The following is a 27,466-nucleotide window of genomic DNA, read 5'->3' on the forward strand; positions in this document are numbered from 1 at the left end:
AGTAATTTAGTTATTTATTTACAAAGACATGTGTATATAGAGTTAGGAATTTAATCCATATCATTATGGTACTATAATTAAATTTGCAACTAAGGCCTAAATATAATAACCGCTTGTATTCAATCTTAAAATAGAGTCATGCATATATTAAACATCTAAATTTTGGACGTGTTAAAATTTGGATTGCTTAACAATATAACATTTTATCTCGTTTTAGATGCGCTCAAATACTTACATACTAATTATTTTATATATATACATATTATAGGATATAGTAATACAAAATGTAAAAGAACATTTCTTTATCACCATATTGATAAAAATTTCCTAAGGGATATATGGTATCATCAAAAATATGATTCTCATTTTCATACACACATCTTTCATCGAATTTATATATTTCAAAATAGCAATCGAAAGGCTTAACGATAGATTCCCGCATACTAATTAAGGTAGACTATATTTGAGAAAATATGGATATAAAAGCACAAAGAGAGAAAAAAATGAAATATGTCTCAACTACTCACATATTTTCATGTGGTGACATCAAAAGTATCTGTGTAGGACTTATATATCAAAATTAAAATATTATAATCGGCTAGGAATAAAAACTAAAAGTTTTATTTAATATTTCATTATAAAAGTGCGTTTTATGCTTTCTCCTCTATACCTAGTTTCACTACGGTAGTCCAAAATAAAGTCCATCAGTATTACCTGACTAAATTTTCATGCATTATAATAACAAACGTTTGTATACAAAGTTCTAAATATGTGTCGTTTTTGTTTTCATCATGCGACTAAATGAGAATAGACTTTTCAATAAGAAATTTGTGCATTAAATGTTTAGCGCGCATAACATTCATTATTTTGATAAAGCTTCAACTTCATTTATTTTTTGAAAGACGCGATCTTCCATGAATCATAATGTTCATGAACATATTTATCGACAGAACATTTAATGCGAGACAGTCAAACGCCTTATTGAAAATGTCTCAAAATCATAGTCTGCTCACAAATTCGATTGTTTTATTAAAACTTTATGATTCATTGTTTCTTGCTGCAATGGCAAGCATAATTGGCGACTTAAGCTCTGGTCGAATACTAATTTTCATGTATTTTACATGGACGTACTTCTTTCTCACAGCTTGGTATTTACTGTTTTCTGCGTTAACTATTATGGCAGCTATATCATATACTGCAGGTAACACATCGTCCTTGGAATAAGTGCTGTAGTGTGCTAGAGTATCTGTCCAAATAACCTTGCCCTCGTCTTCTTCATCATTACCGATTATTCTACAACAAATGTTATCCATTAAATTAAGATATTATGAAAGGTTTAATATAAGATAGTTTAAATGCTTACAAAAATGCTAGATATATCGCTGCTGCTGCAATGAGACTAGGTGGATAATGACACATTTCATAATAAACCAAGCTTTGCTCGAGGAAATACTTGGCCATCGTGTGGTGAATAGGGAGCGCCTTGAAACGATTATTTAGACATTATTCAAAAAGTTGCAGTATTAGTCATAAATAACATAAAAAAGTAATAAAATGAAAATGAAAATTTCGAGCGTATTTACGCATATACCTTTCCAGCTTTGCTGTATCTCCGAAGAAAATGCAGCGGTAACGGTCGCCCGAACGAATAATCTAAGGTTTTCACAATGAGCATTTCCATGTTCAATATATCTGCCTTTGAGTACGCCTTGTCCGTGATATATACAAAATCACTTATATCCGGCGAATACATTTCTTCATACTTGCTAGCAATAAACGTTGCTGTTACGCCGACCAGTTGCAATTTTTTTCTATCTATGGTTCGAAAAACCTGCAAGAATAAAATATGCGTGTCAATTGAATACACATTATTTCTTTGTAACATAACATTTTAAGAGACATTTGCTTCTGTAGCGGCACATTATCGTTCGTGTCTTACTTGTAAAAAGCGATCGATAATTGCGATGGAGAGATACAATGTCTCTTGCATCAATCGAAACTGTTGATGTACTTCTACCAACCAATCGACCAATACACTTCTCATCTTAGGGGTGACTTCCTGGCACGCTAGATAGCCTTTCTTAATAGGAAATTTTTTCTCTAATGTCCTTAAATAATCATGTATGTCGTTGGTATAGAGAGAAACCAGAATGGGATTATTCTTGTCTTGCTCGTCAATGTCTTCAAACTTTAATAGATCTGTTGAAAACGAGTCCCTCTGCTCTCTCTTTGGACTAACAAGATCAGCTGATGCATCAACCACACCTGCGCTGGGAGCATTCTTTACAGTGGTAGATAATGTTTTCACAACCGGTTTTACAACTTGCACTGGTGGCTTCTCGGTTGCATTTGCTGTTGGTTTCACAACTGGATTTACTGTTGGTTTTGCAACTGGATTCGCCACTGGCTTCAAAACTTGCCGCTTTGGTATTGTCACTTTCTTCTTTTGCAATAAACTAATCCTGTCGATCGGCTCGACGCCCCTCGTTGTATTAATTTTATTGCTTATCTCACCTAGAGCAGCTCTCTTCCCTTTCGATGGCACAACAGCCACCGAAGGCTTCGTACTTTTAATATTTTCTTGATTTGCATGGTTTACCTGAAAGATATAGATATATAATAAAAAATCTTTTTAGAGAAAAATTAAGAGAATGTGATATTCTAAAATCTTATAATATAGAAAAAAAAATTAATTTTTATAATGTTAAAATATTTTCTTTAATATTATTATAAATGAAAATATCAATAAAAATGGAGCATTGCGAGAAATTGTGGAGCAACAGCACAAACTCAAGCCACTATTGTAATTTTTTTTTTTTTCTTTACAAAATGTTTGGAGAATAAACTGAAAATATTAATACGTCGACGGATACTGATGCTCAAGCACAACACATTTCTCAATCGTCGACGCTGGATAAACATTGCTCGACGACGAGGGAAAAACTTCCCAGGAATAACTCCTCCGAACGGAAATTGTTCACTCGAGGAGAGCTTTCTCGCGTTCCGGACGCGAGAACGTAATCGAGTAGGCATTTAAGCGAACACGAGAAAGGCATTTAAAGATGTCAGGCGTCTCGGGACAACCGCTGAGTCGCCTAACTCGCAGAGGAATTTTTACGTTCGCGGTAGCGAGTATCGTGCTCACCGTGGCCACAGTCCGATTTCTCGTCGCCATTGTCAGCCGCAGTCGCGCAGAGAGACCCTTTTTTCCGTTGCAGGCACGAATCTCGGTGGTCTCTTCTTTCGAGAAGTGAGCTGCTCGCCGATCGGGCTTGGTTCTTCGACTCTCGAGTTTGTAACGACTTCACCGATTTGAATTGATTTGCCGGTGCAGTCACGGCCGCGGCTGCGCACCGGAGTCCCACCGTTATGTGACAGAGGCCACGAGGCTTCCTATTGGCCGTACCCCTGGCAAGACCGTCTCGTGGCCCGAATAGCGCGGGGCCGGCAGTTCACGGAAAAACGACTAAAAAGTGCAGAGAGAGCAAACGTGCTGAAGCTAACCGTTTCGTCGGAGTATTAAGCGCGCGAAAATGGAGCAAAAATAATATATTACATGTAACAGAGAAATTAAATTGATAAAATTATTTTATACCTTTTTACATTTATCCCTGCACCTCGATAAATTCTCGTATTCCTTTAGATCTCTCCAAATTCGGCCTTTGTTTTCGAATCAATTTGACAAAAATAATAATTGTTCGTATGTTGGAATTTTTATACGAGTGTATATTTTCGAGCTCCACAGGCGTATCACATAGATGCTGAAAGAAAAAAAGAACAACTCGTTGCCGTTATAATTATTTATACGATAAATTCACATAAATATATCGTTTTTGAGATTTCGATCGGGAATCTAAAATTCTTGGCACTCCGGTGAATCCGATGATTCTTGATCGAGGAACAGCTGATCGTCAGTCACGACTCCGCTGACAGCTGACTTACCAGCGGTGGTCGCTCATTGTTCCTTTTTTTACCCGAGTTAATTCTCTCGAATACTTGGAGTCAAGTCTATGGAATTAATCAAAAAATTTCGAGCGCATTAGAAACTGTTGATTAAGTACTCGACGTTGGGTGACTTCACGTAACACATGGGTTGATATCTCTGGTACGACGTTTGACAAGTGTTTAAGAAAAGAGATCATTCGTCAAAATGTCAATCAATATAGACATAAAATTGAAGCGAGCGAGCAAAATATATCACGAAGGGGTTGGTTTTTTTTTCAGCTTGTTACGGTGGATAATACGGTACTGTAGATATTTGAGGTTAACGTTGAGGTTATGTTGCAGGAGGTGGTTGCTGGTTTGATATTGTTGAAGACTAATTCAGACGTGAAGCACGATGGCATATTTCTCACCATGGAAGGCTCGGTGAATTTGCAGCTTAGCTCCAAGAATGTCGGTATTTTCGAAGCATTTTATAATTCCGTTAAGGTTAGTGTTTTGTTGTATGTGTATGTACATATCGATGCGACGATGCGTTCCACTTGATGCTCTTGAGAAATTATTTCTATTCTCGTGTTTATCAAATATTAAATGAGGACAAATAATCCTCGCAAGCACCAAGTGGAACACATCATGTATTACTTAATTTTTTTTATATTTAATTTATTAAAAAAAAATTTAAATTTGAAGTTTTCTTAATATGTACGTATCAGCCATTAACTTTTTAATCATTGGCCTATTCTTTCAAGCTGAACTTTTTGCATAGTTTATTTTTTCTTTTTTTCTCTTCAGTTTCCTTTTAGTTTCCAAAATGGAATAAAAGAAGAAAAAAGATTAACTGTGCGAAAACAATAACTTCAAGAAGTTTAGCTGAAAAGAACAGATCTCATGTAAATCATAATTTTGTTTTCAGCCGATACAGTTAGTACAATATACGCTGGACGTCGCTCCTTCGGGTAAGATTCCCAGCGGTAAGACGGAAATACCATTTGAATTGCCATTAAAGCCCAGGGGAAACAAATCTCTTTACGAAACGTATCACGGCGTTTTTGTAAATATACAGTACCTGATACGCTGTGACATAAAAAGGAGCTTTCTCGCGAAAGATGTGAGCAAATCGTTAGAGTTCATAGTCGAAGATAAAGCGAGCGCTAAAGTGGAGAAAGATCACAGTAAAATCGTGTTTTTCAAAATAATGCCAGAATCTCTGCAAAACACTCGAGACAGATCAAATGTACCAAGGTTTTGCATTTCGGGGAGATTAGACTCTTTATACTGCAAACTCTCTGAACCTCTAACAGGAGAAGTATGACTTTTTTGTCATTTATTAACATCCTGTACATACAATTTAATAATTTTCTGCTACAAATTTATTTTCTTTGAAAAACTAAGCACAGTAATAACATTTATATAAAATTCTTTTTAATAAGCCATACAAAAACTTTTCAAAAATGTTAAAGTATACATATGTAAGAGTGATTGAAGAATTTTTTTATGCTTATAAAAGTAATGAAAATTAACTTGGAAATATCATGATCTAATGCATAGAGAACGTGCTGAAAAATAATGTGTACAGAGTGTTAATGCTATGAACAATAATTTAGAATGTTGCACCTTTATCTGTTATCTGTATATAGGTGGTGATCGAAAATTGCGAGGCTGTTATAAAATCTATAGAATTACAATTGGTGAGAGTAGAAACTTGTGGATGTGCAGAGGGATACTCCAGAGACGGTAAGAATATAAAAAATAATCGTTTTCCAATAAGAGACACAATTAACACAGTGTAATATAGTGTCCTTCTGTGTCTCTTACTAGAAAACGCTCAATTACATGGTAAATCTGTGTAAAGATTAATACATTGTCATACATTGCTGTGATAACAGTTCAAGATTGACCAAGATGTATTTTTGCAGCAACGGAAATACAAAACATACAAATCGGGGAGGGTAATGCTTGCACGAATCTTGCAATTCCAATCTACATGATATTTCCAAGGTTATTTACATGTCCTACTTTGAGCACGAGCAACTTCAAAGTTGGTAAGAACACTGTGGCGGTTATTGCATTAAAACAAAAATGTGAATTACAGGAAGTTATGGTATGTAATACTTTCTTTCTTTTCTAGAATTTGAGGTAAACCTTATCGTTGTATTTGAAGACGATTATTTGGTCACTGAGAATTTTCCTATCATACTCTCGCGATATTAAAAGTTATTAAAGAAATAAAGATATTTTGTAAAATAGTATACTCGTATATATAAATATTTATCATATAAAATATTTATTCAATTGTTATATGTATTTCAAAAATGTATATAAAAGATGTGTTTCACACATACACATTGATGGACGAGTTAATTGGAAACTTGACAGGTAAAAAGACTCTAAATGCGAAAAATACAAATCATACAAACTATTTAAAAAAATTTCTTTTACATATTTTTTTAAGAGTTTTAACATTATAGATCTTGGCACATGAAACCTAATTTTATGAAAATGCATGGCATTTGTAACCTTTTATTTTAATGAAAATCAAGACTTTAACTTATAACAATGTCAAAAATTGGATTAATTTGCATTTTTATTCTTTTATTTTTCTTTTATTCGAATGCTTCGCCCGCTTTCTGAATGAATAACCTATAGTATTTCTCTACTTGCTTGTTCTGCGTTAGTCCAACCGAGGCTAACAGCACGACGTAACCGAGCACAAACGTCAGTAATTTATGTTGTTTGAACCATGACAGTAATCCCGTACTGTCAGTTGTACTGAAATGGTAAAACGTTTATAGCAATAATCATATGACTACATAAAGTTTAGTTAACATTACGTTATACGCAACTTACCTAGTTGTATGAAGATCTTGAGTATAAACAAGTAAATAACGTATCCTTACTAAATCGCTATTTGTCACTACGAAGTACTTGTCCGGTATTCTTCCACCAACTGAATCACTCAGCGTATTTTGTGCGTTATCCCCTAAAATATAATAATGTTGCAGAAACGTATTTCTTAAACTGTTTTTCAGCTAGAACACACTGACGTTGCTCTGTGTTTTGCTGTTTTTGTTATGAACACGGTTAGAGCTCTAGACTTGATTTCTAATACATTAAGAGGATTCTAAATACCGATCTCATTATAAAATAACTTAATTTTCAAATTAATTTGACAGATCACAAAATCCTTTTGTAGAGTAAAAGTACGCGCAAACAAAATTTGATAGAATTTTACGAGAAAATTGAAAAAAAGAAATGAAGTCTGAGAGTGGCCATATCCGCGATTTAAATTTTAAATTTTGGCTGATACGATTTTTTTAAAGACGCCATACGCCATCTCTACAACGTGGACATACACTACGATGTCAACGTACAGGTTTGATCTCGGAAAGCATGTCACTCGCGACTGTTGGCACACCTGGCGAAGAGAACGCCGAGCGCGGGTACACGAATATGTCAATCGTTGGCATAAACGCGCGACTCTTCGTTTTCGGAGCTCTCGAATCACTTCTGGTGCTTACTCTCGTAGGAAACTCAGAATACGAGGTAACGGAGAAGATGCGAAATACGGTTGAACGCGACACGTTCGCTCTATGCAACGTATTCGACACAAATCGACACGACGCAACGGATGTTGGCACGAACGCCCGACACCACTTCGCTTTCGACACTCCATGGCACTCTCGAAACACTCCCTCGCGTCAAAAATTCATACGGGACGACGAGGATGCGAGTTGGAAAGCACTACGACGTGCCGCGACCTTACGCCGTCCTACCTAACCGATCGGCTGCTGCTACTACGTAGCTGCGGTAGAGCAGCGCAGTGGCGCGCAGGCGCCAGTCACGTGAGTCACACGTCACGCTGCTACGCAGTGCCAGCAGTCGGTCGGTTGGGTAGGATGGCGGAAGATCGCGGTACGTAAGTCCCGGCGCATTTCAACTCGCATCCTCGTCGTTCCGTCCCATAGAGATATTATGTAATATTTCTATGTTCCGTCCGAGTGTTTGACACGAGCGAGTGTTTCGAGAATGCCGTGGAGTGTCGGGCTTTCGTGTCAACATCCGTCGTATCGGATACGATGCATGGTAGAAAGTCGTGTTCAGTCGTGCCGCGTTCAATCGTATGTTGCATCTTTTTCATTGTCTCCTAACCCGAGTTTCCGACGCGCGTGAGTACCGGGAGTGTTTCGAGAGTTCCGAAAACGAATGGTCGCGCGTTTATGCCAAGCATGAATCAAGACGATCGTCGTGAGTGGATTTTGGATCCTCCGTGTCGCTCAGATGGCAACGATCTCAAGTTTTCGACGGGCGTGAATACCGAGACTATCGCGCGTTCGTGCCAAGTGTGAATCAAGACGCATCGTCGTGAGGAGGATCTTTGACGGACTCGAACATTCGAGAGCTGCGGCGGGCCGAGACGGAGCTGAACGGAGCGATCAGCAGCGAACGGTGAGCCAATTAATTTATATCTACTGTTTATTCGCCCCTCACATTTCAGTAATCGCGCCTCGTCCCGATTGCGCTTGCATAAATCGCGACAAGACGACTCAATAAATCGCGCGAAAGCTGTTAGGAAAAAGGTTAGGAGAAATTTAAAGTTCGTGTACGCGCGTTCCCTTCGCCAGGTGTGCCAACAGTCGCGGGTGACGTGCTTTTCGAGGTCTAACCTGTACATTAGCATCGTAGTGTGTGTCCACGTTGTAGAGATGGCGTAAGGCGTCTCGAAAAATCGGCTAAATCGCGGTCACTCTCAGAGTTTTTTTCTTTCGATTTTCTCATAAAATCTATCCAAGTTTTTTTGGTGCGTACTTTTATTACAAAAGGATTTTACGATCTGTTAAACCAATCCGAAAATTAATTTATTCTGTAATGCGACTGGTATTTAGGAGCCTCTCAATAAATGATAATCTTTATACAATTTAAATTATGTTCATATTATAAATGAACATAATTATCGCATATTAAACTTAAAATATTTTGATAAGTTGACATTTTACACGCTAGTACTCAGCTTTTTACAGTGTCGAACACTGTGTCATAGTTGGAACACTTTGGACACAGCATTACACCTTGTAACAGTCTCTGATATGCTGTAAACTATTATGTCTGTTCTTTTTAGCTAAACTTTTTGCACAGTTCACCTTTTGTCTTTTTCTTTTCAACAGAAAAAAAGAATAAATTGTACAAAAAGTTCAGCTAAAAAGAATCAGAGTATCATTCTCTCACAGATGCATTGTATACTTACTCGAATCTCCTCTTTTTATGTCAGGATGATTGATAAGCTCACAGAGAGCTATACAACTTATCTCGCTTCCGAGAAGACTACCTCCCCAACCATAACCCACAGGACTGTACGGTAGGCTCACTCCTAACTCGCTCGAAAAATATATTCCTTTGCCAAACTCTGATCTCTGAAATAACAAATTTTTAAAACTACATGCTAATCTTTTTCATTTGACAATGCACAGAAATAAATGAAAGATGACAGAAAAAAATTTAACTTAATGTCAATTGCCATACTTTGCACATGTTTTGTTGTAAACCATAATGCACGATAGAATGGAAGTTTTCTAAACGACTGCCATGGTATGCATAAAATGTGGAATGACCTTTAGCACTAGATTTCCATTTCTCTTCTGCCACAGACTGTTTCGCACTTGTTATTTGAAATATGAGATTTGGAGCTGCAACTGGCACTTCCAATGGCACTTTTCTCAGTATAGAATTGTACTGTAATGTAGAAACTTATCTAAGATTTTGTACTATACTGTAGGGTGTCCTTTCAATTTTTAAAATCCTAGAAATTGCGACGTGCATACTTACACATTCTTTCTGCACGCTCTCGATATATGGGTCTCTCAATCGTAGCAAGACCCAATATAACAACTCTATTGTTTCGCCATAATTCTGGTATGCATCAGCCTCGCCAAGTTCTTTACATATCACAAGCAAAGGAGGGACTGATTCTATGGCTCTCCTCTGCAAAGAAAGTGACATATCAGATAAATATCACATACCAGATATATAAAGATCAAGAATAATACCAAAGCTTCAATATCCTTGCACTCGTTCTTAATGTACATAGGTGGAAATGGTTTTAAACAGCTGTCATAACGGTAGGTGTTGGATGCTGCTACAAAAAGGGACCACTTTAAATCAGCAGCTCTCGGATCTTTCTCTAGTAAATGTTTCAGTGACGAGGTCTTTTTTCCCACATCTTCATCATTTATACCACGATCTACCCGAGACGTATATAATATATCTAAGCCAGTCTTGGTTACAGTTTTCTCTTCTGGAATCTCGTATTGTCCATTCTGCCTTGCTTGGGCACCTTTAGGTGCCTCATGATTTTGATAGGAGTTGTCCATCATCTCATTTGTCAACTCCTATACCTGTACAAAATATAATAGGGTAAGTCTCGTGTCTTGTAATTAATTTAAAAGGATAATACATAACGTTCACTGTAACAAGCTATTGAAAGCTATGTAAAATGCATAAATAAATTGCAAACGCTGATACAGGTTTCTCATGCCACATGCGCATGTAAAGATCCAAGTTATTAACATGTGTTTAACTCAGATACAGTTGAAGTACATTATGTCATCTTTGTTGTAGAAAATAATGCATAATGACACAATGTATGAACATTGTCGTCTCATTGTCTATTCTAAAATTATCCAGGGATTTGTAAAATGATAGAAAGAAAAGAACTGTCAGAGCAAAGTATGAGTCCAAATCCAATACAGCGTACACGTCAGTAAAAATTATTTATCATACACTAACGAAGTTGTATTATGACTCACATAATTTTTATTTTTTTCATTGTCTCGAATCGTTTTCACTAACATATTTGGATATTCAATTTTAATAATAGTGAATGATTAAATTATCGTGAGAGAGAGAGAGAAATTTATATTGTAGAAATAACAAGTATACATTATACCTGATTACATTATACCTGATCGAAAACACCGTGTTGAATTCTTATGAATCCTATAGGGACATTTAATTCCACGCATGTGTACAAACATCTGGTGATGGACATCGTGCTTAAAGGCCCATATAAATGACGCGATACTTCAATTATTTTTTATACGTAATTCGCGAGATAAAATATTTATTTATATACACCACAATGATTCCCCTCGATAACAATTTAATAATTATCATGTAATTACGAAAGCAGCTGATGAACTTTATGATAATGCCTGAACGAGGTCTGAAGAAAGGATTAAAGTCCAATTTTACAGCAGCACATTATCATTTTATTGACACACAAAAAATTATTGGAATTAAAAGTATACAATATTGGATTCGAATAATTTTCCAATGAGTTTTTCGCGAGTTCCACAGTATTTTTCTATAAGAGAAGTTTTACCATGAAAAAATTGCAAACAATTCATAACTTTAAAAATTCAAATTTGTAGATTATCACATTGAAATTAACGTTTCAGTTTTGAAATAAATTTCTAGCGATCCTTCTTTTTTTTTAACCATTGCAATTTTACAATGTTACAAATTTCTCTTTCTCTTTCTTTCATAAGATGAATGCAGAGTTACGACTGTGCGACATTATAAAATTATTTGTCATAAGAGACTATCTGTTTCTACGATACTCACAATGTCCAGCATTCATCTTCCGATCCTTGATTTGCAATCTTATCGTGCGCTAGAAACGATCGGCATTTAACGAGTCGCGTGCTGTACGTGGGCTTTCTCTGTACCAGTGTGGTTTTGCTGTTTCGTTTCACAAGAAATTTACCTCACAAGGGAATCGCGAACATGTTCCTAATGTTTTTCGCGACCTGTGCCATATACATTTGCCTTCCATTTGTTTCGCCGTCTTCGTTTGTTCCCCGCGGCGCATTTCCTTACGTACAAGCGGACGACAAAATACGGTGGGAAGGAAAAAGGATTTTAAGATAAATATCCTAGTAATCAAACATAAAACTATACTCGAACACTTACACGAAAACTTATTACTATTTAATGTGTTTTTTTTTATTATTTGTTATAATATTATTTATTAACTCTTTTTATGACATTCAAATTTAATTATAATTTTTAAGTATTTTAAGATATATTTAACTTATTAGTAAAAGTAGTTATTAAAAAAGGAAATTTTATATTGAGTTATATTGGATTTGCTCTTGCAGAATTGTTAAGAATTGTTTATTTTTAGTACATTAATTCATTAAATTGTACGAATATAAATTATATGAATTATTTTTCTATTAAATTGTACGAATACAAATTATATAAATTATTTTTCTATAAAAATCAAAATAATCATTTATAGAAACATAATATAAACTTTTTGTATTGTTAAATATAAAGATGTTTATGGCTTATGATACTTTTTAACTGCAATTTTATTCAAACTTATATTATTTCAAATTTATAAATTTTTATTTATGTTATTAATATTATTTCAAAACTATAAATTTTTACAATGATTTATAATATAAACTTTTATTATGATATAATATAAATTTTTATCATGATTTATAACGCAAGTGATTATCAATACCCTTGCTAGATTTCAACAAGTCGATATTATAAACATATGAACAGGATTGGATACTATTAACTAGTTAAAAAATTAAAAGTTAAATAGTAAAGTTAAAAAGATAATAACTTTTAACTTCACTTAGCTAATTTTAAATGATTTAATTTTCAACTTTAATTAGTGATTTTTGAAACATACAAACTTTAATTTATTAACTTTTTTCCTAAGTTAAAAATATATCTACATAAAACAAAAAATATTATAAAAGAAAAAATGTATTCCCACATAAAAAACATTATTTTTTTGTAAATTTTATATAAACTTAATTTACCAATGAAATATTAAATTTAATTGATGATCTATATTATAATTGCTTTGAGTAATTTAATTTTAAAGCTTACAAATTTCTAATGTTTTAATATGAATAATCTTTTTAAAATTAACTTTAAATTTAACTTGAGTTAATCTTAACGCAACTTTTAACTAACTGATTTTTTGTTCATAACTTCTAACATAACTAAATTAATTTTATAAGTTATTAATTCTGTAACTTAATTTAATTACAAAAATATATTAACATATCCAACTTTACATAACTTGTTTCTAGTGTGCAAATTAGATCTCGGAATCTTCGACCGAAAGGCAGATATGAATTTTGAATCAATACAAAAATTTGCTGTGACGTGAGTTTAATTTTTCCAACGCTGAGGTGTAAAAACAGCCCAGCCAGGTGACTATATTCTCGCGTTAAGATCTCTCCCTTACTCGAGATCAAGTGCGTTGTACAAGCAGGCTGTATCGCGGATTTTCGCGTGTGATCTCGCGAGGGATTATGAATATAAATGTCGCGGCTCGCCGAGGTTTCGTGTGGGTACGCGTTTATTACTGTTTAGCACGAAAGACACGAGCGGCAGTTTAGCGCCCATCTTACATCACACGTCGCCGTGCGAATGACGTCGCGCGCGCGTTGTCGACGAAATGGCACACGCCTCTTCGTTTATAAAATCTCGGGGACACGAATCTCGGTTCTAAAGAAATCTCCTTGTGCGTCAATCGAACGAACGCGCGTGTATCAATACGCTCGAAACGAAAAAGAAATTAATTTCAGGCCGAAACGTGATGTACACACACGTGGGTCCCACTGAGCATTTCAAGCATGAATTTAGGACTTGCAGCATGCATTTCCACATGCTCCGATAAGCGTTTAAATTCACGTGTTAAGACATCAATGATCTCGGTGCATACAAAATTACAAATAAGCTTCTAACGTCCGTTTCTACGAATGTAGATTAATTAATCATAATAGAAAATGTACTGCTCATATTTTCCTGACGTTAATACTAGGTGTAAATTTATAATTAAGAAATTTCTTACACTCTTAAGAAATTAAGATTTTTTTTTCTACTTTATAGAATGCAAGGTGCTAGAATAACTAAATCGATATTAATTTAACATAAAAAAATCTTATTAAATATTTTTAACTATCAAAATGTTAATGACAGAAAATTATGCTAAAAACTTGAATTGGTATGTATGTACCTGGTTAAAAATTCATGCGGTTGCACTCTAAAGTTTAATCTCGATTGAAATTACTTTTTATCTTTTTCTAGTTTTAGGAATTAGAAAAAGATGAAGAGCAAGGGAGATTAAAGTCAATCTGCATTGATAGAAATGAACATATGTATATAGAGAGAGATAAGTATGATTTTAGATTGCGATATCAATGATCGAAATGATTGTATCTAACTGATTGCTGAGAAGATCTTTTTATCCTTGCTCCACTAACGCGCGATACTCGGGCATAAAGTTGTAGCAACACTGAAAAAAGAGACTTGTAATAACTACCAAATGTATAGTGAAATAGTATCAATTAAATATTTGGTCAATGTAACCAAAAATAATTATATCTTTCTGAATATTTAGTAACTTATATCATATTTGACAATACTTATTAAATATTTAGAACAATAAAATTATTTTTGATTATATTGACAAAATATTTATTTGATACTTACTATACATTTGGTAGTTATAACCAGACTTTTTTTTCAGTAAATATGAAGCGGACACTTTCCATTGTCCGTACGAACATCGAACAGATGGAAATAAATTTTTTATATTAATAATTGCGTCGGTATTCAACTAAAATTAACTTAAAGTCTAGAACAATGATCGTGAATTCAGCCGTAGAAAGCGTTTATCGTATCGTATAATTCTTAAAATACCGACTTTTTTTTTCTCAAGGGTATAATGACTTCATAAATATCGTTGCCATGTTAATGACATAAGATCGTGATATGTTAATGGCGCACTTTGTCCTCCATTACGAACGGAAGGGTTACATTCGCCGCGAGGGATACTTTGAAATAATCACAGTCGCAGCGATATCGACTTCATCTTTTTCTGTTCGAGCACGAAAGCGATTAATTCGCGATACGATGCATGTCAAGTATAGTGCATTCTAAGTTTAAACGACACTTTTAATTTTAGCGTAATTTTATACTACGCACTTGCATACTTATCATTCCCGTTTTTATTTAATCGGGCTTTCTCTGAAATAATAATGTATAAATTAATAGAGAAAGAAAGAATCTTGAAACTATTATTTTATGAGACCTGATAATTCGATTAAATATCAATTTTTATTATTAAAAAAGAATATAATAACTACTCTGTCTGCTGTTTTTATATTAAAATTTTTCAACAGGTATTTAATGGAATTAAATAGTGTGTGATTAATTTGGGTTTGAGCTGTATGTGAATCCAAATATAATTTTATATTATTATAATACTTTTCGTGCACAGAGACAATTATTAATTTATTAGGTTTTTCATTAAAATGTTCATAAATTTATGAATTTGGCTGAAAGGAACATTAGATTAGAGATGAATTAGAATTAAATTTTGCTAAAAGTAATTCTGCCGCGCCAGTGGTATTAATTGTTGATTAATTTCATTGGAGTTCGAGTCGAAGTGAATTTAGGGCATAATTGTTCAGTCAGATTTTCTCCTAAATTTAGATTTTGTTATTATAACAGGAGATTTTTTGGAAGAATAGAAGTTTAGAAAAATTTTTTAGAGGAAAATATGAAGATCTACAGATGGTACTTTTTAGAAATTGTATTAATTTGTAATTTGATCATTTTTATTATACTTATTATAAATATTTATTATGTAAGTGTAATTAACAATATTTAATATTATAATAAGTTTATTCATTTATATTTATTTATAAATATAATAAAAAATTAATATGTTATAAATAAATATAATTCCTATAAAGTATTATAGATTATATTTTTCTATTTAAAAAAAATGTTTCTCTAAATTTTTTATTAAAAAAAAAATCTCCCATGATAATAAAACCCAAATTTTAAATAAAATTTGATAATAATGATTTAAAATATAAGCATTAATATAAAATTGGTTCCGAAATTAAAATTTGGCAAATAATGATTTATATTTAAGGCATAGGTAGAAAAATGTAAAGTGAAAATTTTTACTATTGAAATAGTGATAGGAGCGAGTGAGATTATCAGTCTCTATACGTCATCGATCTAAAGAGGACAATTCCTTCTTTTATTCCGCTAAAGATTACGAATTTAAAAATTTGTATATACAGGATGTGTGAGGGTTCGAAGATGTAACCAGTCACGAATCCGTCGCTTCCCAGACCGCACGTAATATTTATTATAAACAATATTCATTACTATTTATTTTTTAAAATATTGTATAAATATTTTCTAGACATTTCATATATTAAATGAAGGAAAAAATCATAAAATCGTTATTCCAAATGTTATTTAAATATAGATTACACATTTTATACAATTTTTATAATAAGTAAAAGAATAAATATTATTTGCAGTAATATCTTATTTATATTTTGTAAATATTTTTTATATAATATTCACCACAAATCTTTGTGATCTCTGTTCAATCTAAGATCACAAGTTTCACGAAATATTTTCGTAATTATTTATAAAATCAAATTCAAATGATTATTACAGATACTTTATAAATGTTTTATAAATATTACGTGCTGCTTGGGCCTCACACGACGAAATCACAGGCACGTTCCAATCATTGCAGTAGGTGGACAAATTTTTCACTTTTACACAATCGCTAGCCAACGGAGTTTCCACGGTATCTGACGTTCAAAAAGTCGCGCGCGACACAAGCGCAATGAAAACCCGCCGGCATGCCGGGCGCCGACTCGGTGCAGTCGGTGCGCGCGGCGGAGCGACCATGCGCGCCAGGGATCTTCGGGTCGCCGCGATTGGCCGGCCTGCGGCTCAATGTCACACGACTTCAAGGTAAACTATCGGTGACGTCAGTGTACGTCACTTAACAAGTGGGAGTGGATGGATAGATGTCGGCAGTCGCGGTGGTACTCGCGAATCGCGCTCGGTATTTGTGGAAGCTCGTGCCGCCGCTTCGACGCGATAATGCCGCGCGTTTCTTAGCGATATGTAGTGCTGTGTGCGGTAGCAGCAGTGGCGTCGACCGACTCGTCGCACGTGTTTCGCCGTGCGTGGAAAATCACCGAAATACGTTCGCGCATGCCCGACCGCCGATGACGTCACGAAAATTGTGCTTTTGATCAAGCGAGCACTCTCTCGGTGTATCTTTCTTTCTCTCTTTCTCTCTCTTTTTCTCTACTTCACCCCCCCGCCTCTTTTTCCTCCGTCTTTCTCTAGCTTCATCCTCGTCTCTCTTTCTCTCCTGCGTTTCTCTCGTCGTTCGTCACGCTCTTTCTCTCCCTCCATCTCTTTCTCTCTTTTTCTCTCTCTCTTCCCCCCTCTCCCTCTTTTCCCTCTCTTTCTTTTTTTTTTACTGGACGCACAATAATGTTGCTGTGCAAAATCAAATAATCACCGGAGCACGCGCACACGACGGGGGAAATCGTGTGGGAGCGGCTGGACCGCCGACGGAAAACCGTGAGTAACAAATTGTTCGTTTTCGCCTGTTTACCTTTTCAAAAGTCATCCGTCACAGAGTAGTAGCCTGTCGGACATGGCCTTCGCTTAGCGCGCACACCCGCGCGCTCGCGCGTATGCACGCAGGCACACACTCCAGCGCGTACGCGCGCGCGCGCGCGACGCGTACATACGCGCCCACCCGCACACACACACACACACACGCTCCCGCGTGCATGCGTGAGCGCGCAGCAGCCGCGTGCATACGCACGCATGTACGCACGCACGCACGCACGCACGTCTCTGGTCTCGATCTCGGATTTCGGTGGACCGCGAAACGGACCGCGAGAAAGAGAAGGAGGACGAGGAGGAATCTTCAACCCTCTCGAAGGTCGTCGCGCGCGACAGGACGCGCGACTACGCGCCGCCTTCGACGAGACACATCGCGCGCGCCGAGGCGCCGAGGCGCCTCTCGCCGCGAGATTTATTGATCCTCCTCGCGGCGACTTCGGGATCGATGCTCAGAGAGCGGGGAGATGAACGGCGTCCGCGATCTCGCGATTGTCGCGCGCCCGAGAAACCGGTAGATCCGGCGTTTTAACGCAGCCGGGGCGGGAGGAGGAACGGGGAACGTCGCCGGTAGATCTCGCCAGATTCCGCGATTTTCTCCGGAATTCAGAATTTTGTCGTTGTCGCACGGAGATTCTTTGGGAGATTAAAGATTTGGAGGAACTTATTTAGGAGGGAAAAATCAGAAAGATCTGTTATAGTATTTTTTTATTCTTCCGAAAAATTCTGCGTGATGAAAACGGAAAGGCAAATTTGGGGGGGGATCGTCGAAATTCCGGAGGAGAGAGAAACTGAAATCGTGACGGTGGCATGCGACTGCGTTCGCGGCCGGCGGGGAGGGGGAAATGACAGCATCGGTGGGCAATCCGGATGCCTCGCGGTCGCCGGGAGAATCCGGGGATTCGGACCAGCTGATGCTCTTCAATATGGAGCTCCGACGCCTCGACTCCTCGACTCCTCGACTGCGTTCGAGGAATCTCCTCCCTCGCTCTCGACCGACCGTCGGAAGCGCCGTCGAAGGCCCGTCCCCGCGAAATTCTGCGGTGCGAGGGAGGAACCACGCCTGGGGAGGGGGAGGAGGGATTTGTTGGCACTAGTTGCTTCGACCCGAGACGTTACGACCGCGTGCCATTACTGCTTATTATCTCGTTGTTACACGAGATGATTTATCGCCGAGCGATCATTATCATCGGCCGATTCTCTCGTGTGCTATCCGCGAGATTTTTTTACGCTGCAACTGCTGCACGGCAATTTAACATAGAGATCATTAATAACGTATGCATGGAAACGTGACGCGTGTTTGTTACGTGCGTACGTGCGTGCGTGCAATTCCTTACGATTTCTTAATAAATATTTATCCGTTCGGTTTACATGGCGATCACACACATTTTGGGTCTGTGCGCATATTTTTTAATGCGACGCAAATGACGATTGGGTGTATCAGTCGCGAATACCAGGCATTAATTTTACGCAAGCTTCTCTTTCTTTGTATTTCTTTTTATTTATGGCGAACTTGTCTCTCTACGAATGATAATGTTACTATTGCGACGGCGAATTCCGACTTTACGTCGTCGAAGAATAATTAAATCGCACATTGATTATTGATTCGTAACAATTGGAAAGAACGCGTAAAGTATTTATTAAACATAATATCGAATGCGTTTGCGGAGGCGCATTTGGCGGAGCGCGAGGAGTCTTTTTTTTTTTCGACAATGAAATTATATTGTAAATTCGCTTGTGCTTTAAGCTGATAAAGACACAGCGACGTTGCCTTCGCGATATCGAACCCCTATCGTGTTACCGTATGTGTGTGTGTGATTGTTGTTAAATATTATAAAACATAACGTGTTGTCTTGCAACGCTCCGTTTCGTACCGCCATCTGCAGCGAGTACTATTCCGCCTTCGCCAAATCACGACCGGTAATGCAGAAATCTGTGCGCGAATGCAATTTTGTTTCCGATGCCAATGTCGACCTCGTTAATGCATTTGTAATACAAAACGCGCGATTAGACGCGAGATCAGTTTTTATGTAAATATTAGATCAAGCTGGAGAATATTTAAACTTCAGAAATGAATTAGAAAAGGTCAAATGTGTTTATAAAAGAAAAAAAAAACAATTTACTGGGGATAAACAAATTAACGTGAATATATCTGGGGGAGTCATTATTTATTTCATCATTAAAAGATTGTCTCATCATTTGTCTTTAATACAAATTTTATCCTTGTTTCGGATAAAGTCACATAAAAACTTAAATAGTTATCTATGCAATATTATTTCGTTCTTCTAGCAGAATATCTTTTAAGCAGGGTTGGAAGATAACTAGTTAAAAAGTTAATAACTTTTAATTAGACGTTTTCAGATGATTTAATTTTTAACTAACGATTGTTAAAAACACAAACTTTAACTTTTTTTTCTGAATTAAAACTTTATCTATATAAAAGAACAAATAACTGAAAGAAAAAGAATACATTTCTACGAAGAACAGTATTTCTTTGTTATTTCATATCAAATTAATTTACTAATAAAATATTAAAAATATGATCCATATTAATTGTTTTGAGTAATCTAACTTTAAAAAATTAGAAATTTGTAATTTAAATAATGAATGATGCTTTTCAAAATTACCTTGGAATTTAATTTAAGTTAATTCAACCTTAATGTAACTTTTAATTGACTTAGTTTTCGCGTACCTAAATCAATTTTGTAAGTCATTAACTTTAACGTAATTTAGTTAAAAGACGTTAACCTGCTCAACTTTTTAAGAGATACTGAAAGATGTTTAAAAGATGCTGCAGGAGGAGATCTGTTTTTTTACTTTGCTCTTTAAAACTGTTCACGGTAACTCGATAATATTTAAATTAGGCAGTAACGTTGGTCAAGAGAAACGATAAAGTTTTAAGGAACAAAGATCAACTTCGGAAAATAGTGCGAAGAGCAAATTTCTTCCTTCAACATCAATTACATAATCAATTGAAAGATGTTCTACTAAAAGAATAGTAAAAGTTTTACAGCATTTTTTATTAGTCTGTTATCGCTTGATTGTTTTGCATGCGCACGTGTGTATGTGTGTATGTGTGTATGCGCCGCTGCATGTTTTGTAAGAAAAAAAGGGAAAAAAATCAGGTCAACAATGAAGCATTTATAACCAGATTCGCGTTTGAAGTTTTACTCTTTTAACCGTGTTTCTTTCGGATTAATTAAAAAAATATGGAACTGGGTCGAAAAGATTTAGTCTTAAAAATTGATTGCTTGTTTATATATGTATAATTATATGCTATTCTGCCCTTTAATATTGTACGAGGCAATTTACAAAGAGGTCAGGTAAAGTGATCGAATTCGTTGAGTAAACGGGACAGTGTAATAATTTTCTGATAGTAGAGCTAATTAACAATTTTATGCAATTAATTATTATCTATACAATTGAAAATACAATGCCCCATATTCTCAAAGGTCTCATTTATCTTATTTAGCTAATTAAATCTTTATGAAAAACTCTTTATGAAAACGCATCATTTCTTTCGGTAGCGTTCGCGAGGAAAATCACGATCAAAAAAAAAAAAAAAAAATGATAACGCAAGTAACGTTAGTCAGGCGCCAAAGGCGTGATCTTAAAAAGACGTACAACATCTCAAAACTCCGTTTCTCGCATAATTACATGGACAAACTAATCTTTTCGAAATCTCCGGGCTTACGTAATCGGCCAACGTACGAATATCTATCGGTGTAGAGTCCGATTTTTCCATTTTTTTTCTCAACTACCCAGTTCCACCGTCGTGATTTATTATTATTAGGACACCTCGTGTGTAACCGTATATCAAATTATTAAATATACACACGGAGTTTCGTCTCCGATTTCGTCGCGAAATTATAAATCGTTTGAGACAGACTTCGGATTCGCGTTATCATTTTGTTTGTATATCGTTCAACGTTTATCATATCGCGAAGAGTTTCGGTAGAAAGAGAGAGAGAGAGAGGGGATGAGGGAGGGGGAACGCGTTTTTCACACGCACTCGCATTTTTTCCCCCTCTATCACTCTTTCGCGCCGGCAAAGGCAAAAAGCGTGCGAGACACGCGTTTGATCTTCCACGCGCGTTTCGGTAACCTTATCGGATGCCGGTTTATCGGTGCCGAACATCTCAGCCATCTCGCGTGGGGCGAGGGAGAGAAGGGTAAAACCTAGACCTACACAACACGTATAATAATATGTGCCACGCGACAATACCGTACGCGGCCCCTCGGTATGACCTCACGCAGTACAAAGCGCGTCACAATGTGGGTCCCTGAGACTATGCAAATCCACGGGCGAACCTGCGATGACCTAAACGTTTACTCGCTCCATTCTACTCGGGTGCGCAAACTCGCTTAATTATTCGGCGGCCTGCCGTCTTTAAGGTGCGCGCACGCTCTGAAATCCTAATTATCGGGAACAATTAGTTCAAGATCTACTTGTATGTTGATGGTAAGACGTCCTGTTTGCGTAAGGCCAATTGCGAGGAAGCGCTTGAGCATCCCTTTCGCGCTGAGAGTTTCGTTGATCCTTCGCTTCCACGAAGATGAAGCGGTCGATGAGGGCAAAAGCATTCGTAAAATATACGGATCAAAAACGTTATCTGATTCAAGTAGATATGTTATATATTATTTACGTATATTGCATTGAGAGAAATTTCTAAATTTTAATAAATATTTGTTTGAATAGTTGCAATGAAATGTTTACTTACAGTACGCAAATGTTTATTTACGTTTAGTAAATATTTTATTGCAACTATTTAAACAAATATTTATTAAAATTTAGTAATTTTTTCTTTCATTATATACATATTATATATTATATTTACTATTCACTTATTTACATCAAACAGTATTGCGAATATTAGTTTTTTGTGGTCAATATTACTGATTTGAAGTAAAATAACCAAGTATTTGAATAGTACTAATTACATTAAATTATTTAAATGAAGTAATTTTTTGTCTTAGTGTAAAAATTATCTCGTTACTTTGTACTATGGAACATTTCTCTCGAAACTAATAGGAGTGGTGGCGATAACTCAGTCTTAAAAGGATAAGATTATTATACACTGTTGTTTTTTATTGCACACCTATGAGTTCGAAGTATATTTTCTGTAGGTTTATTACTCGTAAAGGCAAATGCTCCGATTTCGAGTTTAAGAAATATTTTACGTTTTTATTTATATTCGCTCGAGAGAGAAAAAGCACTTGCTCCATTTTTTTTCAATGTAATTTATCTTTCGATGATTCGTATTTTACTTGCGTTACATTTATCTCACTCGGCAGATTTTTAGATACAATCTGAACTTAATGAATATGAAACTATTTAATCGAGAAATCAATAACCGATAATTGAATTTTAACTTTATTTCGGATATTTATATGCAAAAAATGTGTAAAAAAAAGGATCATATTCTATTTGCTAACTTTGAAAAGTGCTCTAAAGCGTTAACTTTTATCTTGATTTCAATCAAACCTTTCGATTAGAATCGAAGAGGAAAAAAGCCGATTAAAAAGTTACAATTTTTTTCCGAGATTGATTCGCAATTTTAATACAATTCCGTGTATAATCTTCAATTCGGAAAACAATGGTAAATTACGGAGAGTATCTTTGTCACGAGAACCCCTCTAAATTAAGCCGTTCGGAATTCGCGGTTAAATCGCAAGTTTCGTTCATCCGTGTAAATTGTAAAAAGTGCACATCTCAGAAATACGCTGAGAGATCGTCACGTTCTGTCAAGATCTGCGGATTGGAGAAGAGGAAACTTCAATTGCGGAAAATCCAAACTGGACAATAATTAATCGTTACATAGTCGTAAAGATACATCGTAACACACCGAGTCCCCGAGAGAAATGTCACTTAAGGAGAATTAATATCCGAGAGGGCAATCGCAGTATTACCGTCGTTGTCGAGCAAGTACTTAGCACTTGTAAGTATTCGTCGATAAAAGCACGTGGTAGTTGGAACGCAAAGTCCGTGTTTGATTACATAGCTTTTAAGCGACTCGGCGACGACTTAATAAGTATAGTCGCCGAAGAATTATAATCGATGATGTTTATGAAATAACATGTTTACATACGCATAAAGTCGTAAGTATCGAATTAATATTCGATTACATGGTAGTTTTCATATGTCATTGATTGTTGCTCGTTGAATTCGTTGTACGTGATAACCGGTTTTACATAAATGTAACGCAATTAAAATATAATGACATAATGACTTATGAAGGTCACTTGATTATTAGCAATGCAAATTATGTATGAAAAATGTGCGGATGTAGAAATATTTTACGAGGAAACACAAAAATATGTCAGGAGATGTAGAAGCGTTGTTTTTTTTTTGTTTTTGTTAACAAAATATTACTTTTAGAAAGTGTCACGTAAATCGCGACATAAATCGAGAAATATGATATTAAGAATGAAAAATGTTATACTATATTTTCGACGAGAAATATTAAATTTGTTTTATTATTCTCGCACAAAAGTATTCACATTTTTGTTCAATAATCTCGCGGCAATTTTTAATTATGCCATCAATCCATCAAAGCACAACACGAATTACGATCGCGATACAAAATATCTCGTTGACTCAATCGCGAGATTAGAAATTGCAGATTCGTTAATTCTCTGTTGGTTTTTGATATTTTATCTAGCGCCGATAATCCCGCTGCAAATAAACAATATTTAAAGAGAGCGCGCATCTAATTTTCGATTACGCAAGAAAACGGTTTCCTATCGCGCGGTGTGATCTTATCAACGTGTTCTAGACTTGCACAAATTTGTATGTACCTGTCATCAGCGTTAACGTACGCTCTCGCGTAGTCAGAGACCAGAGTTCTTTTCTCATTTTAATAAGCGAGGCAGGCGCGATAAGAAGTATCTATATTACATTATCCTAACATTTTTTTTGTCGTAGACTCTCGATGGGATGACATCAGCGACGGTGACTAACGAATTCAATATCGAACCTGATTTTCGCATACATTACGTATTACATACAAAGTTCTTGCTAACGCACATACTAATACAGAAACATATACGTGTGCAATTATATAATACAATATGTATTAATGCAAAATATGCATTACACATTTTGCACACGGGTTTCATAACATGTGGGCGTAACTTCTAAATGAATTCAGGACACAAATATAACGCAAAAAGTTAATATAACTTATAGGTCAATTCGGCTATTATCGAGATATAGATAACTTTATTAATATTGTAATAGGCAAAAAATGACAGCCATTTATAGCTTCTATTAGTGAAAATTTCATTACTCAATAATTTTATCAGGTGAATATTACTTCCTTAATTATATTATTTTTCTAAAATGTCTATCTACTGCTTGTAAACAGGCTACTGCTTTTTGTACCGCCGCTAATTAATTTGCCCAAGTTCTAAAGTGAAATTTTTAATAAATAATATAATTAAGAAAATAATATTCATCTAATAAAATTATAAAATCGTAAAATTCACTAATGAAGTTATAAATGTCCGGTATTTTTTGCCTATTCTAAATATAAATAAAAATATCTTAATCATTGAAATATAGATAATATTATTATTTATTATAACACAGGCCGAATTGAGTTGTAGTGTACAAGAACTTTTTGTGTTATTTATATGTATACTAAATTTATTTCTAAAAGTTCCCTACCTTTATGTTACATGAAATTCCTTGTTTATAATTATCTATATATATAAAATAATTATATAATTTATAAATACATTTATCGTTTCTAAAGCAAGATACATATAATCATAAGCGCACGTTGTATAGACGTGAAATAATGTACAATGTCCAAAAAGCAATGTTTTATTGACTTTTTCTTCTGTTCCGATACATATCGTGGGTACTACCACATATTAGCTCGTTAATCGGAGGACAAGGGAAAAACCAAGTCGCGTATTTTGTCACCGGCGCAAGATATCGATCAATTGACGCACTCTGTTTACCTGTTTACCAAGCAACACGCAAAACACAGTATCAATTAGTATACACAGAAGATACCGCCGAGAACTTACCTATCCGCGCACATAAACTCTCATGTACGTCGACTACTTCAAGCGAGCGCGTTACGCAAGGTATACGACGGGATTATAGTCTGGTGACTATCGCCCGCAAAACGGATACGAGACGTCGGCCGCAACGGATTATAACACGGAAGACACATACCTCGTGGACGTGTCGGCGATGCATCATTCTTTTATACTCGGATCTACGTCAAACGCGTCTACTTGGAGATGCAAAAATCTTAAAGATTTAAAAGCCACGATTCCTCAATCGATCTCGGTTAAAGTACGATGGACTTCGGGAGGGATGGGAGGTGATACGTTACAAGTAAACGAGTCGTCGTTACTTTGATTTTTTTACAGTGACGACTTGACGATGACATTACCTCGTAATGTCTCAATCACTCGTTACGCTTGAGCATCTGTATAAAATTTGGGCACGAGTTATTTATTGGTTTAAAAGTTATTTAATTTTTTTTCTCTTGATTTTCTTGTAAAGAAATGCGTTTTGTAATATTTATTTGTAAATTTGATGAAGAATTAGTATAACGAATTGATTTAAAATTTTTACTGTATGCTAATAAAATAGCATCTAATAAACTATTCGTGCAAAGATTTATTCAGATCACTTACTCGGTTAAAAATTACTTATTTAAAACTGCAGCAAAATTTAGCTTAATTTTTGCCGCAAAAATCATTATAAGCCAAATGTTTCATTATTTTCTTCTTTGCAGCTAGTTTCAGGACCAAATTTTGTTCTTGTTGATTAGGAAAAAAAAAACATAAACCTAGTTGATACTGTATAGCCAAAACATGCTTAATCGATTATAAAAAAAGATCACCCGTATGCAATTCATAGAGGAATTGCGCGCGCGTAAAATCTCGCTCCGTTCTTCTCGTCTTCGGCTTTGGCAAGGGTTGTTCGGGGCGTACTTAAAATCACTTAATCGCGTTTACGGGCGCCTATTCATATCGAACGGTGATCGAAACCCGTTTTCGAATATTCTCGTCTTGCGCGTACGCTATATTAAAACGACCCCATTAGCGTCTCGCGCTCTCTGTATCATTCACGCTTTAATTCTTTAGCGCGGCCGCTAAAGTGTGCGGTTAGACAGCGCGCGGCAAAACTCACGACGGAATTATCTGCGGACATTTTTGGAAATCGCACCGCACGTATGTATATTTCACGGGGACCTGATTTCTAGACGCGCGGATATCTCTCTCGCCGCGCCCGAAAAAGCTCGCGGGTTCATAAAAATTCTACGAAGGAAGAAACTCTGCTGTGCGCGTCGCGCGGTCGCCGATCGATTTGCGCCGCCATCGACGACGACGACGACGACGACGACGACGACGCTCGACGTCGATGTCGATGATGGCGATAGCGACCGGCGACAACGAAGAATGGTTCCATCGATCATTTTCCCGCGGGTATCGGATCCAATTTTGCTGACGTCAGGTGTTTTGGGAACGTTATTACGCGAGCGTGTCATGTGTCACAAATGAATGGATCTGAAGGGGAATGATTCTTATCGCACCAAATAAGCCCTTGATTTATGTATAAGATTCGTTGCGTCGCTTCGGTTACTTTGATCGAGCCAAGATCCGAACGGCAACGCCAATAACGAACGAGCTACAGTTTCTGCTGCAAGAGGCTGAACTGTCGCTTGCTCGAATTTCAAAAATACGAGTATGCTTCCACCTAAAATCGATATTAGCAGTGCGAAGAAAATGTAATTTTGTTTCGCAGACAACTTTGCGGTTAGTTTGCAGACTTGAGATCTTCCGATATTTAGATTATAAATTACACGGATATCAACAACGTGGAGAATTTTTTTTACATCTCTATTTAAATGAATCAAAATAAATCTGTATGAAGAATGCATCATTTTCACGTTAAAAATACAGAATAAATAATGTTTCATTATTTGCTACTTATTATTACAACGCGTTTCTGGGTATTGCATCAATTATGTAATATATGTTGCCTTCGCGATATTATGCTCGC

The 27,466-nt window shown here is 35.9% G+C and overlaps 4 protein-coding genes across 9 annotated transcripts in view; 2 read left to right on the top strand and 2 right to left on the bottom strand.

The window, feature by feature from the left end:
• On the bottom strand, positions 1-3,283 carry LOC105195050 (G2/mitotic-specific cyclin-B). The gene is made up of 5 exons (XM_011160257.3): positions 3,146-3,283; positions 1,940-2,599; positions 1,592-1,831; positions 1,364-1,482; positions 1-1,293 (listed from the first exon to the last, which is right to left on the bottom strand). The coding sequence occupies exons 1-5, from the start codon at positions 3,173-3,175 to the stop codon at positions 1,038-1,040; spliced, it is 1,305 nt and encodes a 434-aa protein (XP_011158559.1). The 5' UTR covers positions 3,176-3,283; the 3' UTR covers positions 1-1,037.
• Positions 3,284-3,324: 41 nt separating this feature from the next.
• LOC105195054 (protein mono-ADP-ribosyltransferase PARP16) lies at positions 3,325-17,804 on the bottom strand. Of its 5 annotated transcripts, none has more exons than XR_005575203.1 (10): positions 17,423-17,804; positions 11,560-11,809; positions 9,984-10,331; positions 9,763-9,918; positions 9,460-9,669; positions 9,185-9,350; positions 6,790-6,922; positions 6,604-6,711; positions 3,596-3,761; positions 3,325-3,466 (listed from the first exon to the last, which is right to left on the bottom strand). XR_005575203.1 is itself a non-coding variant. In XM_026130504.2 (7 exons), exons 2-7 carry the CDS (start codon positions 10,308-10,310, stop codon positions 6,546-6,548), a joined length of 1,158 nt encoding a protein of 385 aa, XP_025986289.1. In that variant the 5' UTR covers positions 10,311-10,331; positions 11,560-11,964; the 3' UTR covers positions 6,204-6,545. The 5 variants fall into 5 exon arrangements, 1 of the variants encoding a protein (XP_025986289.1); XR_005575202.1 differs by having other exon boundaries at positions 11,560-11,870; XR_005575205.1 differs by lacking the exons at positions 11,560-11,809; positions 17,423-17,804 and adding an exon at positions 10,898-11,512.
• Positions 3,762-6,371, top strand: LOC105195049 (vacuolar protein sorting-associated protein 26C). 2 transcript variants are annotated; one of them, XM_011160256.3, is made up of 6 exons: positions 3,762-4,207; positions 4,288-4,431; positions 4,856-5,248; positions 5,580-5,676; positions 5,859-5,984; positions 6,071-6,362. In XM_011160256.3, the coding sequence occupies exons 1-6, from the start codon at positions 4,151-4,153 to the stop codon at positions 6,151-6,153; spliced, it is 900 nt and encodes a 299-aa protein (XP_011158558.1). In that variant the 5' UTR covers positions 3,762-4,150; the 3' UTR covers positions 6,154-6,362. The 2 variants fall into 2 exon arrangements, with proteins under 2 accessions (XP_011158558.1, XP_039307698.1); XM_039451764.1 differs by having other exon boundaries at positions 3,895-4,207; positions 5,859-6,371.
• LOC105195052 (myocyte-specific enhancer factor 2) overlaps positions 16,788-27,466 on the top strand; it is an 85,313-nt gene continuing 74,634 nt past the window's right edge. The window contains exon 1 of the mRNA XM_011160260.3: positions 16,788-17,388. The gene's annotated coding sequence lies outside the window, so the exon portion shown is untranslated. The remainder of the gene's footprint in view (positions 17,389-27,466) is intronic.

The sequence above is a fragment of the Solenopsis invicta genome, chromosome 7 (assembly GCF_016802725.1).
Source record: "Solenopsis invicta isolate M01_SB chromosome 7, UNIL_Sinv_3.0, whole genome shotgun sequence".
NCBI classification, from domain to species: Eukaryota; Metazoa; Arthropoda; class Insecta; order Hymenoptera; family Formicidae; genus Solenopsis; species Solenopsis invicta.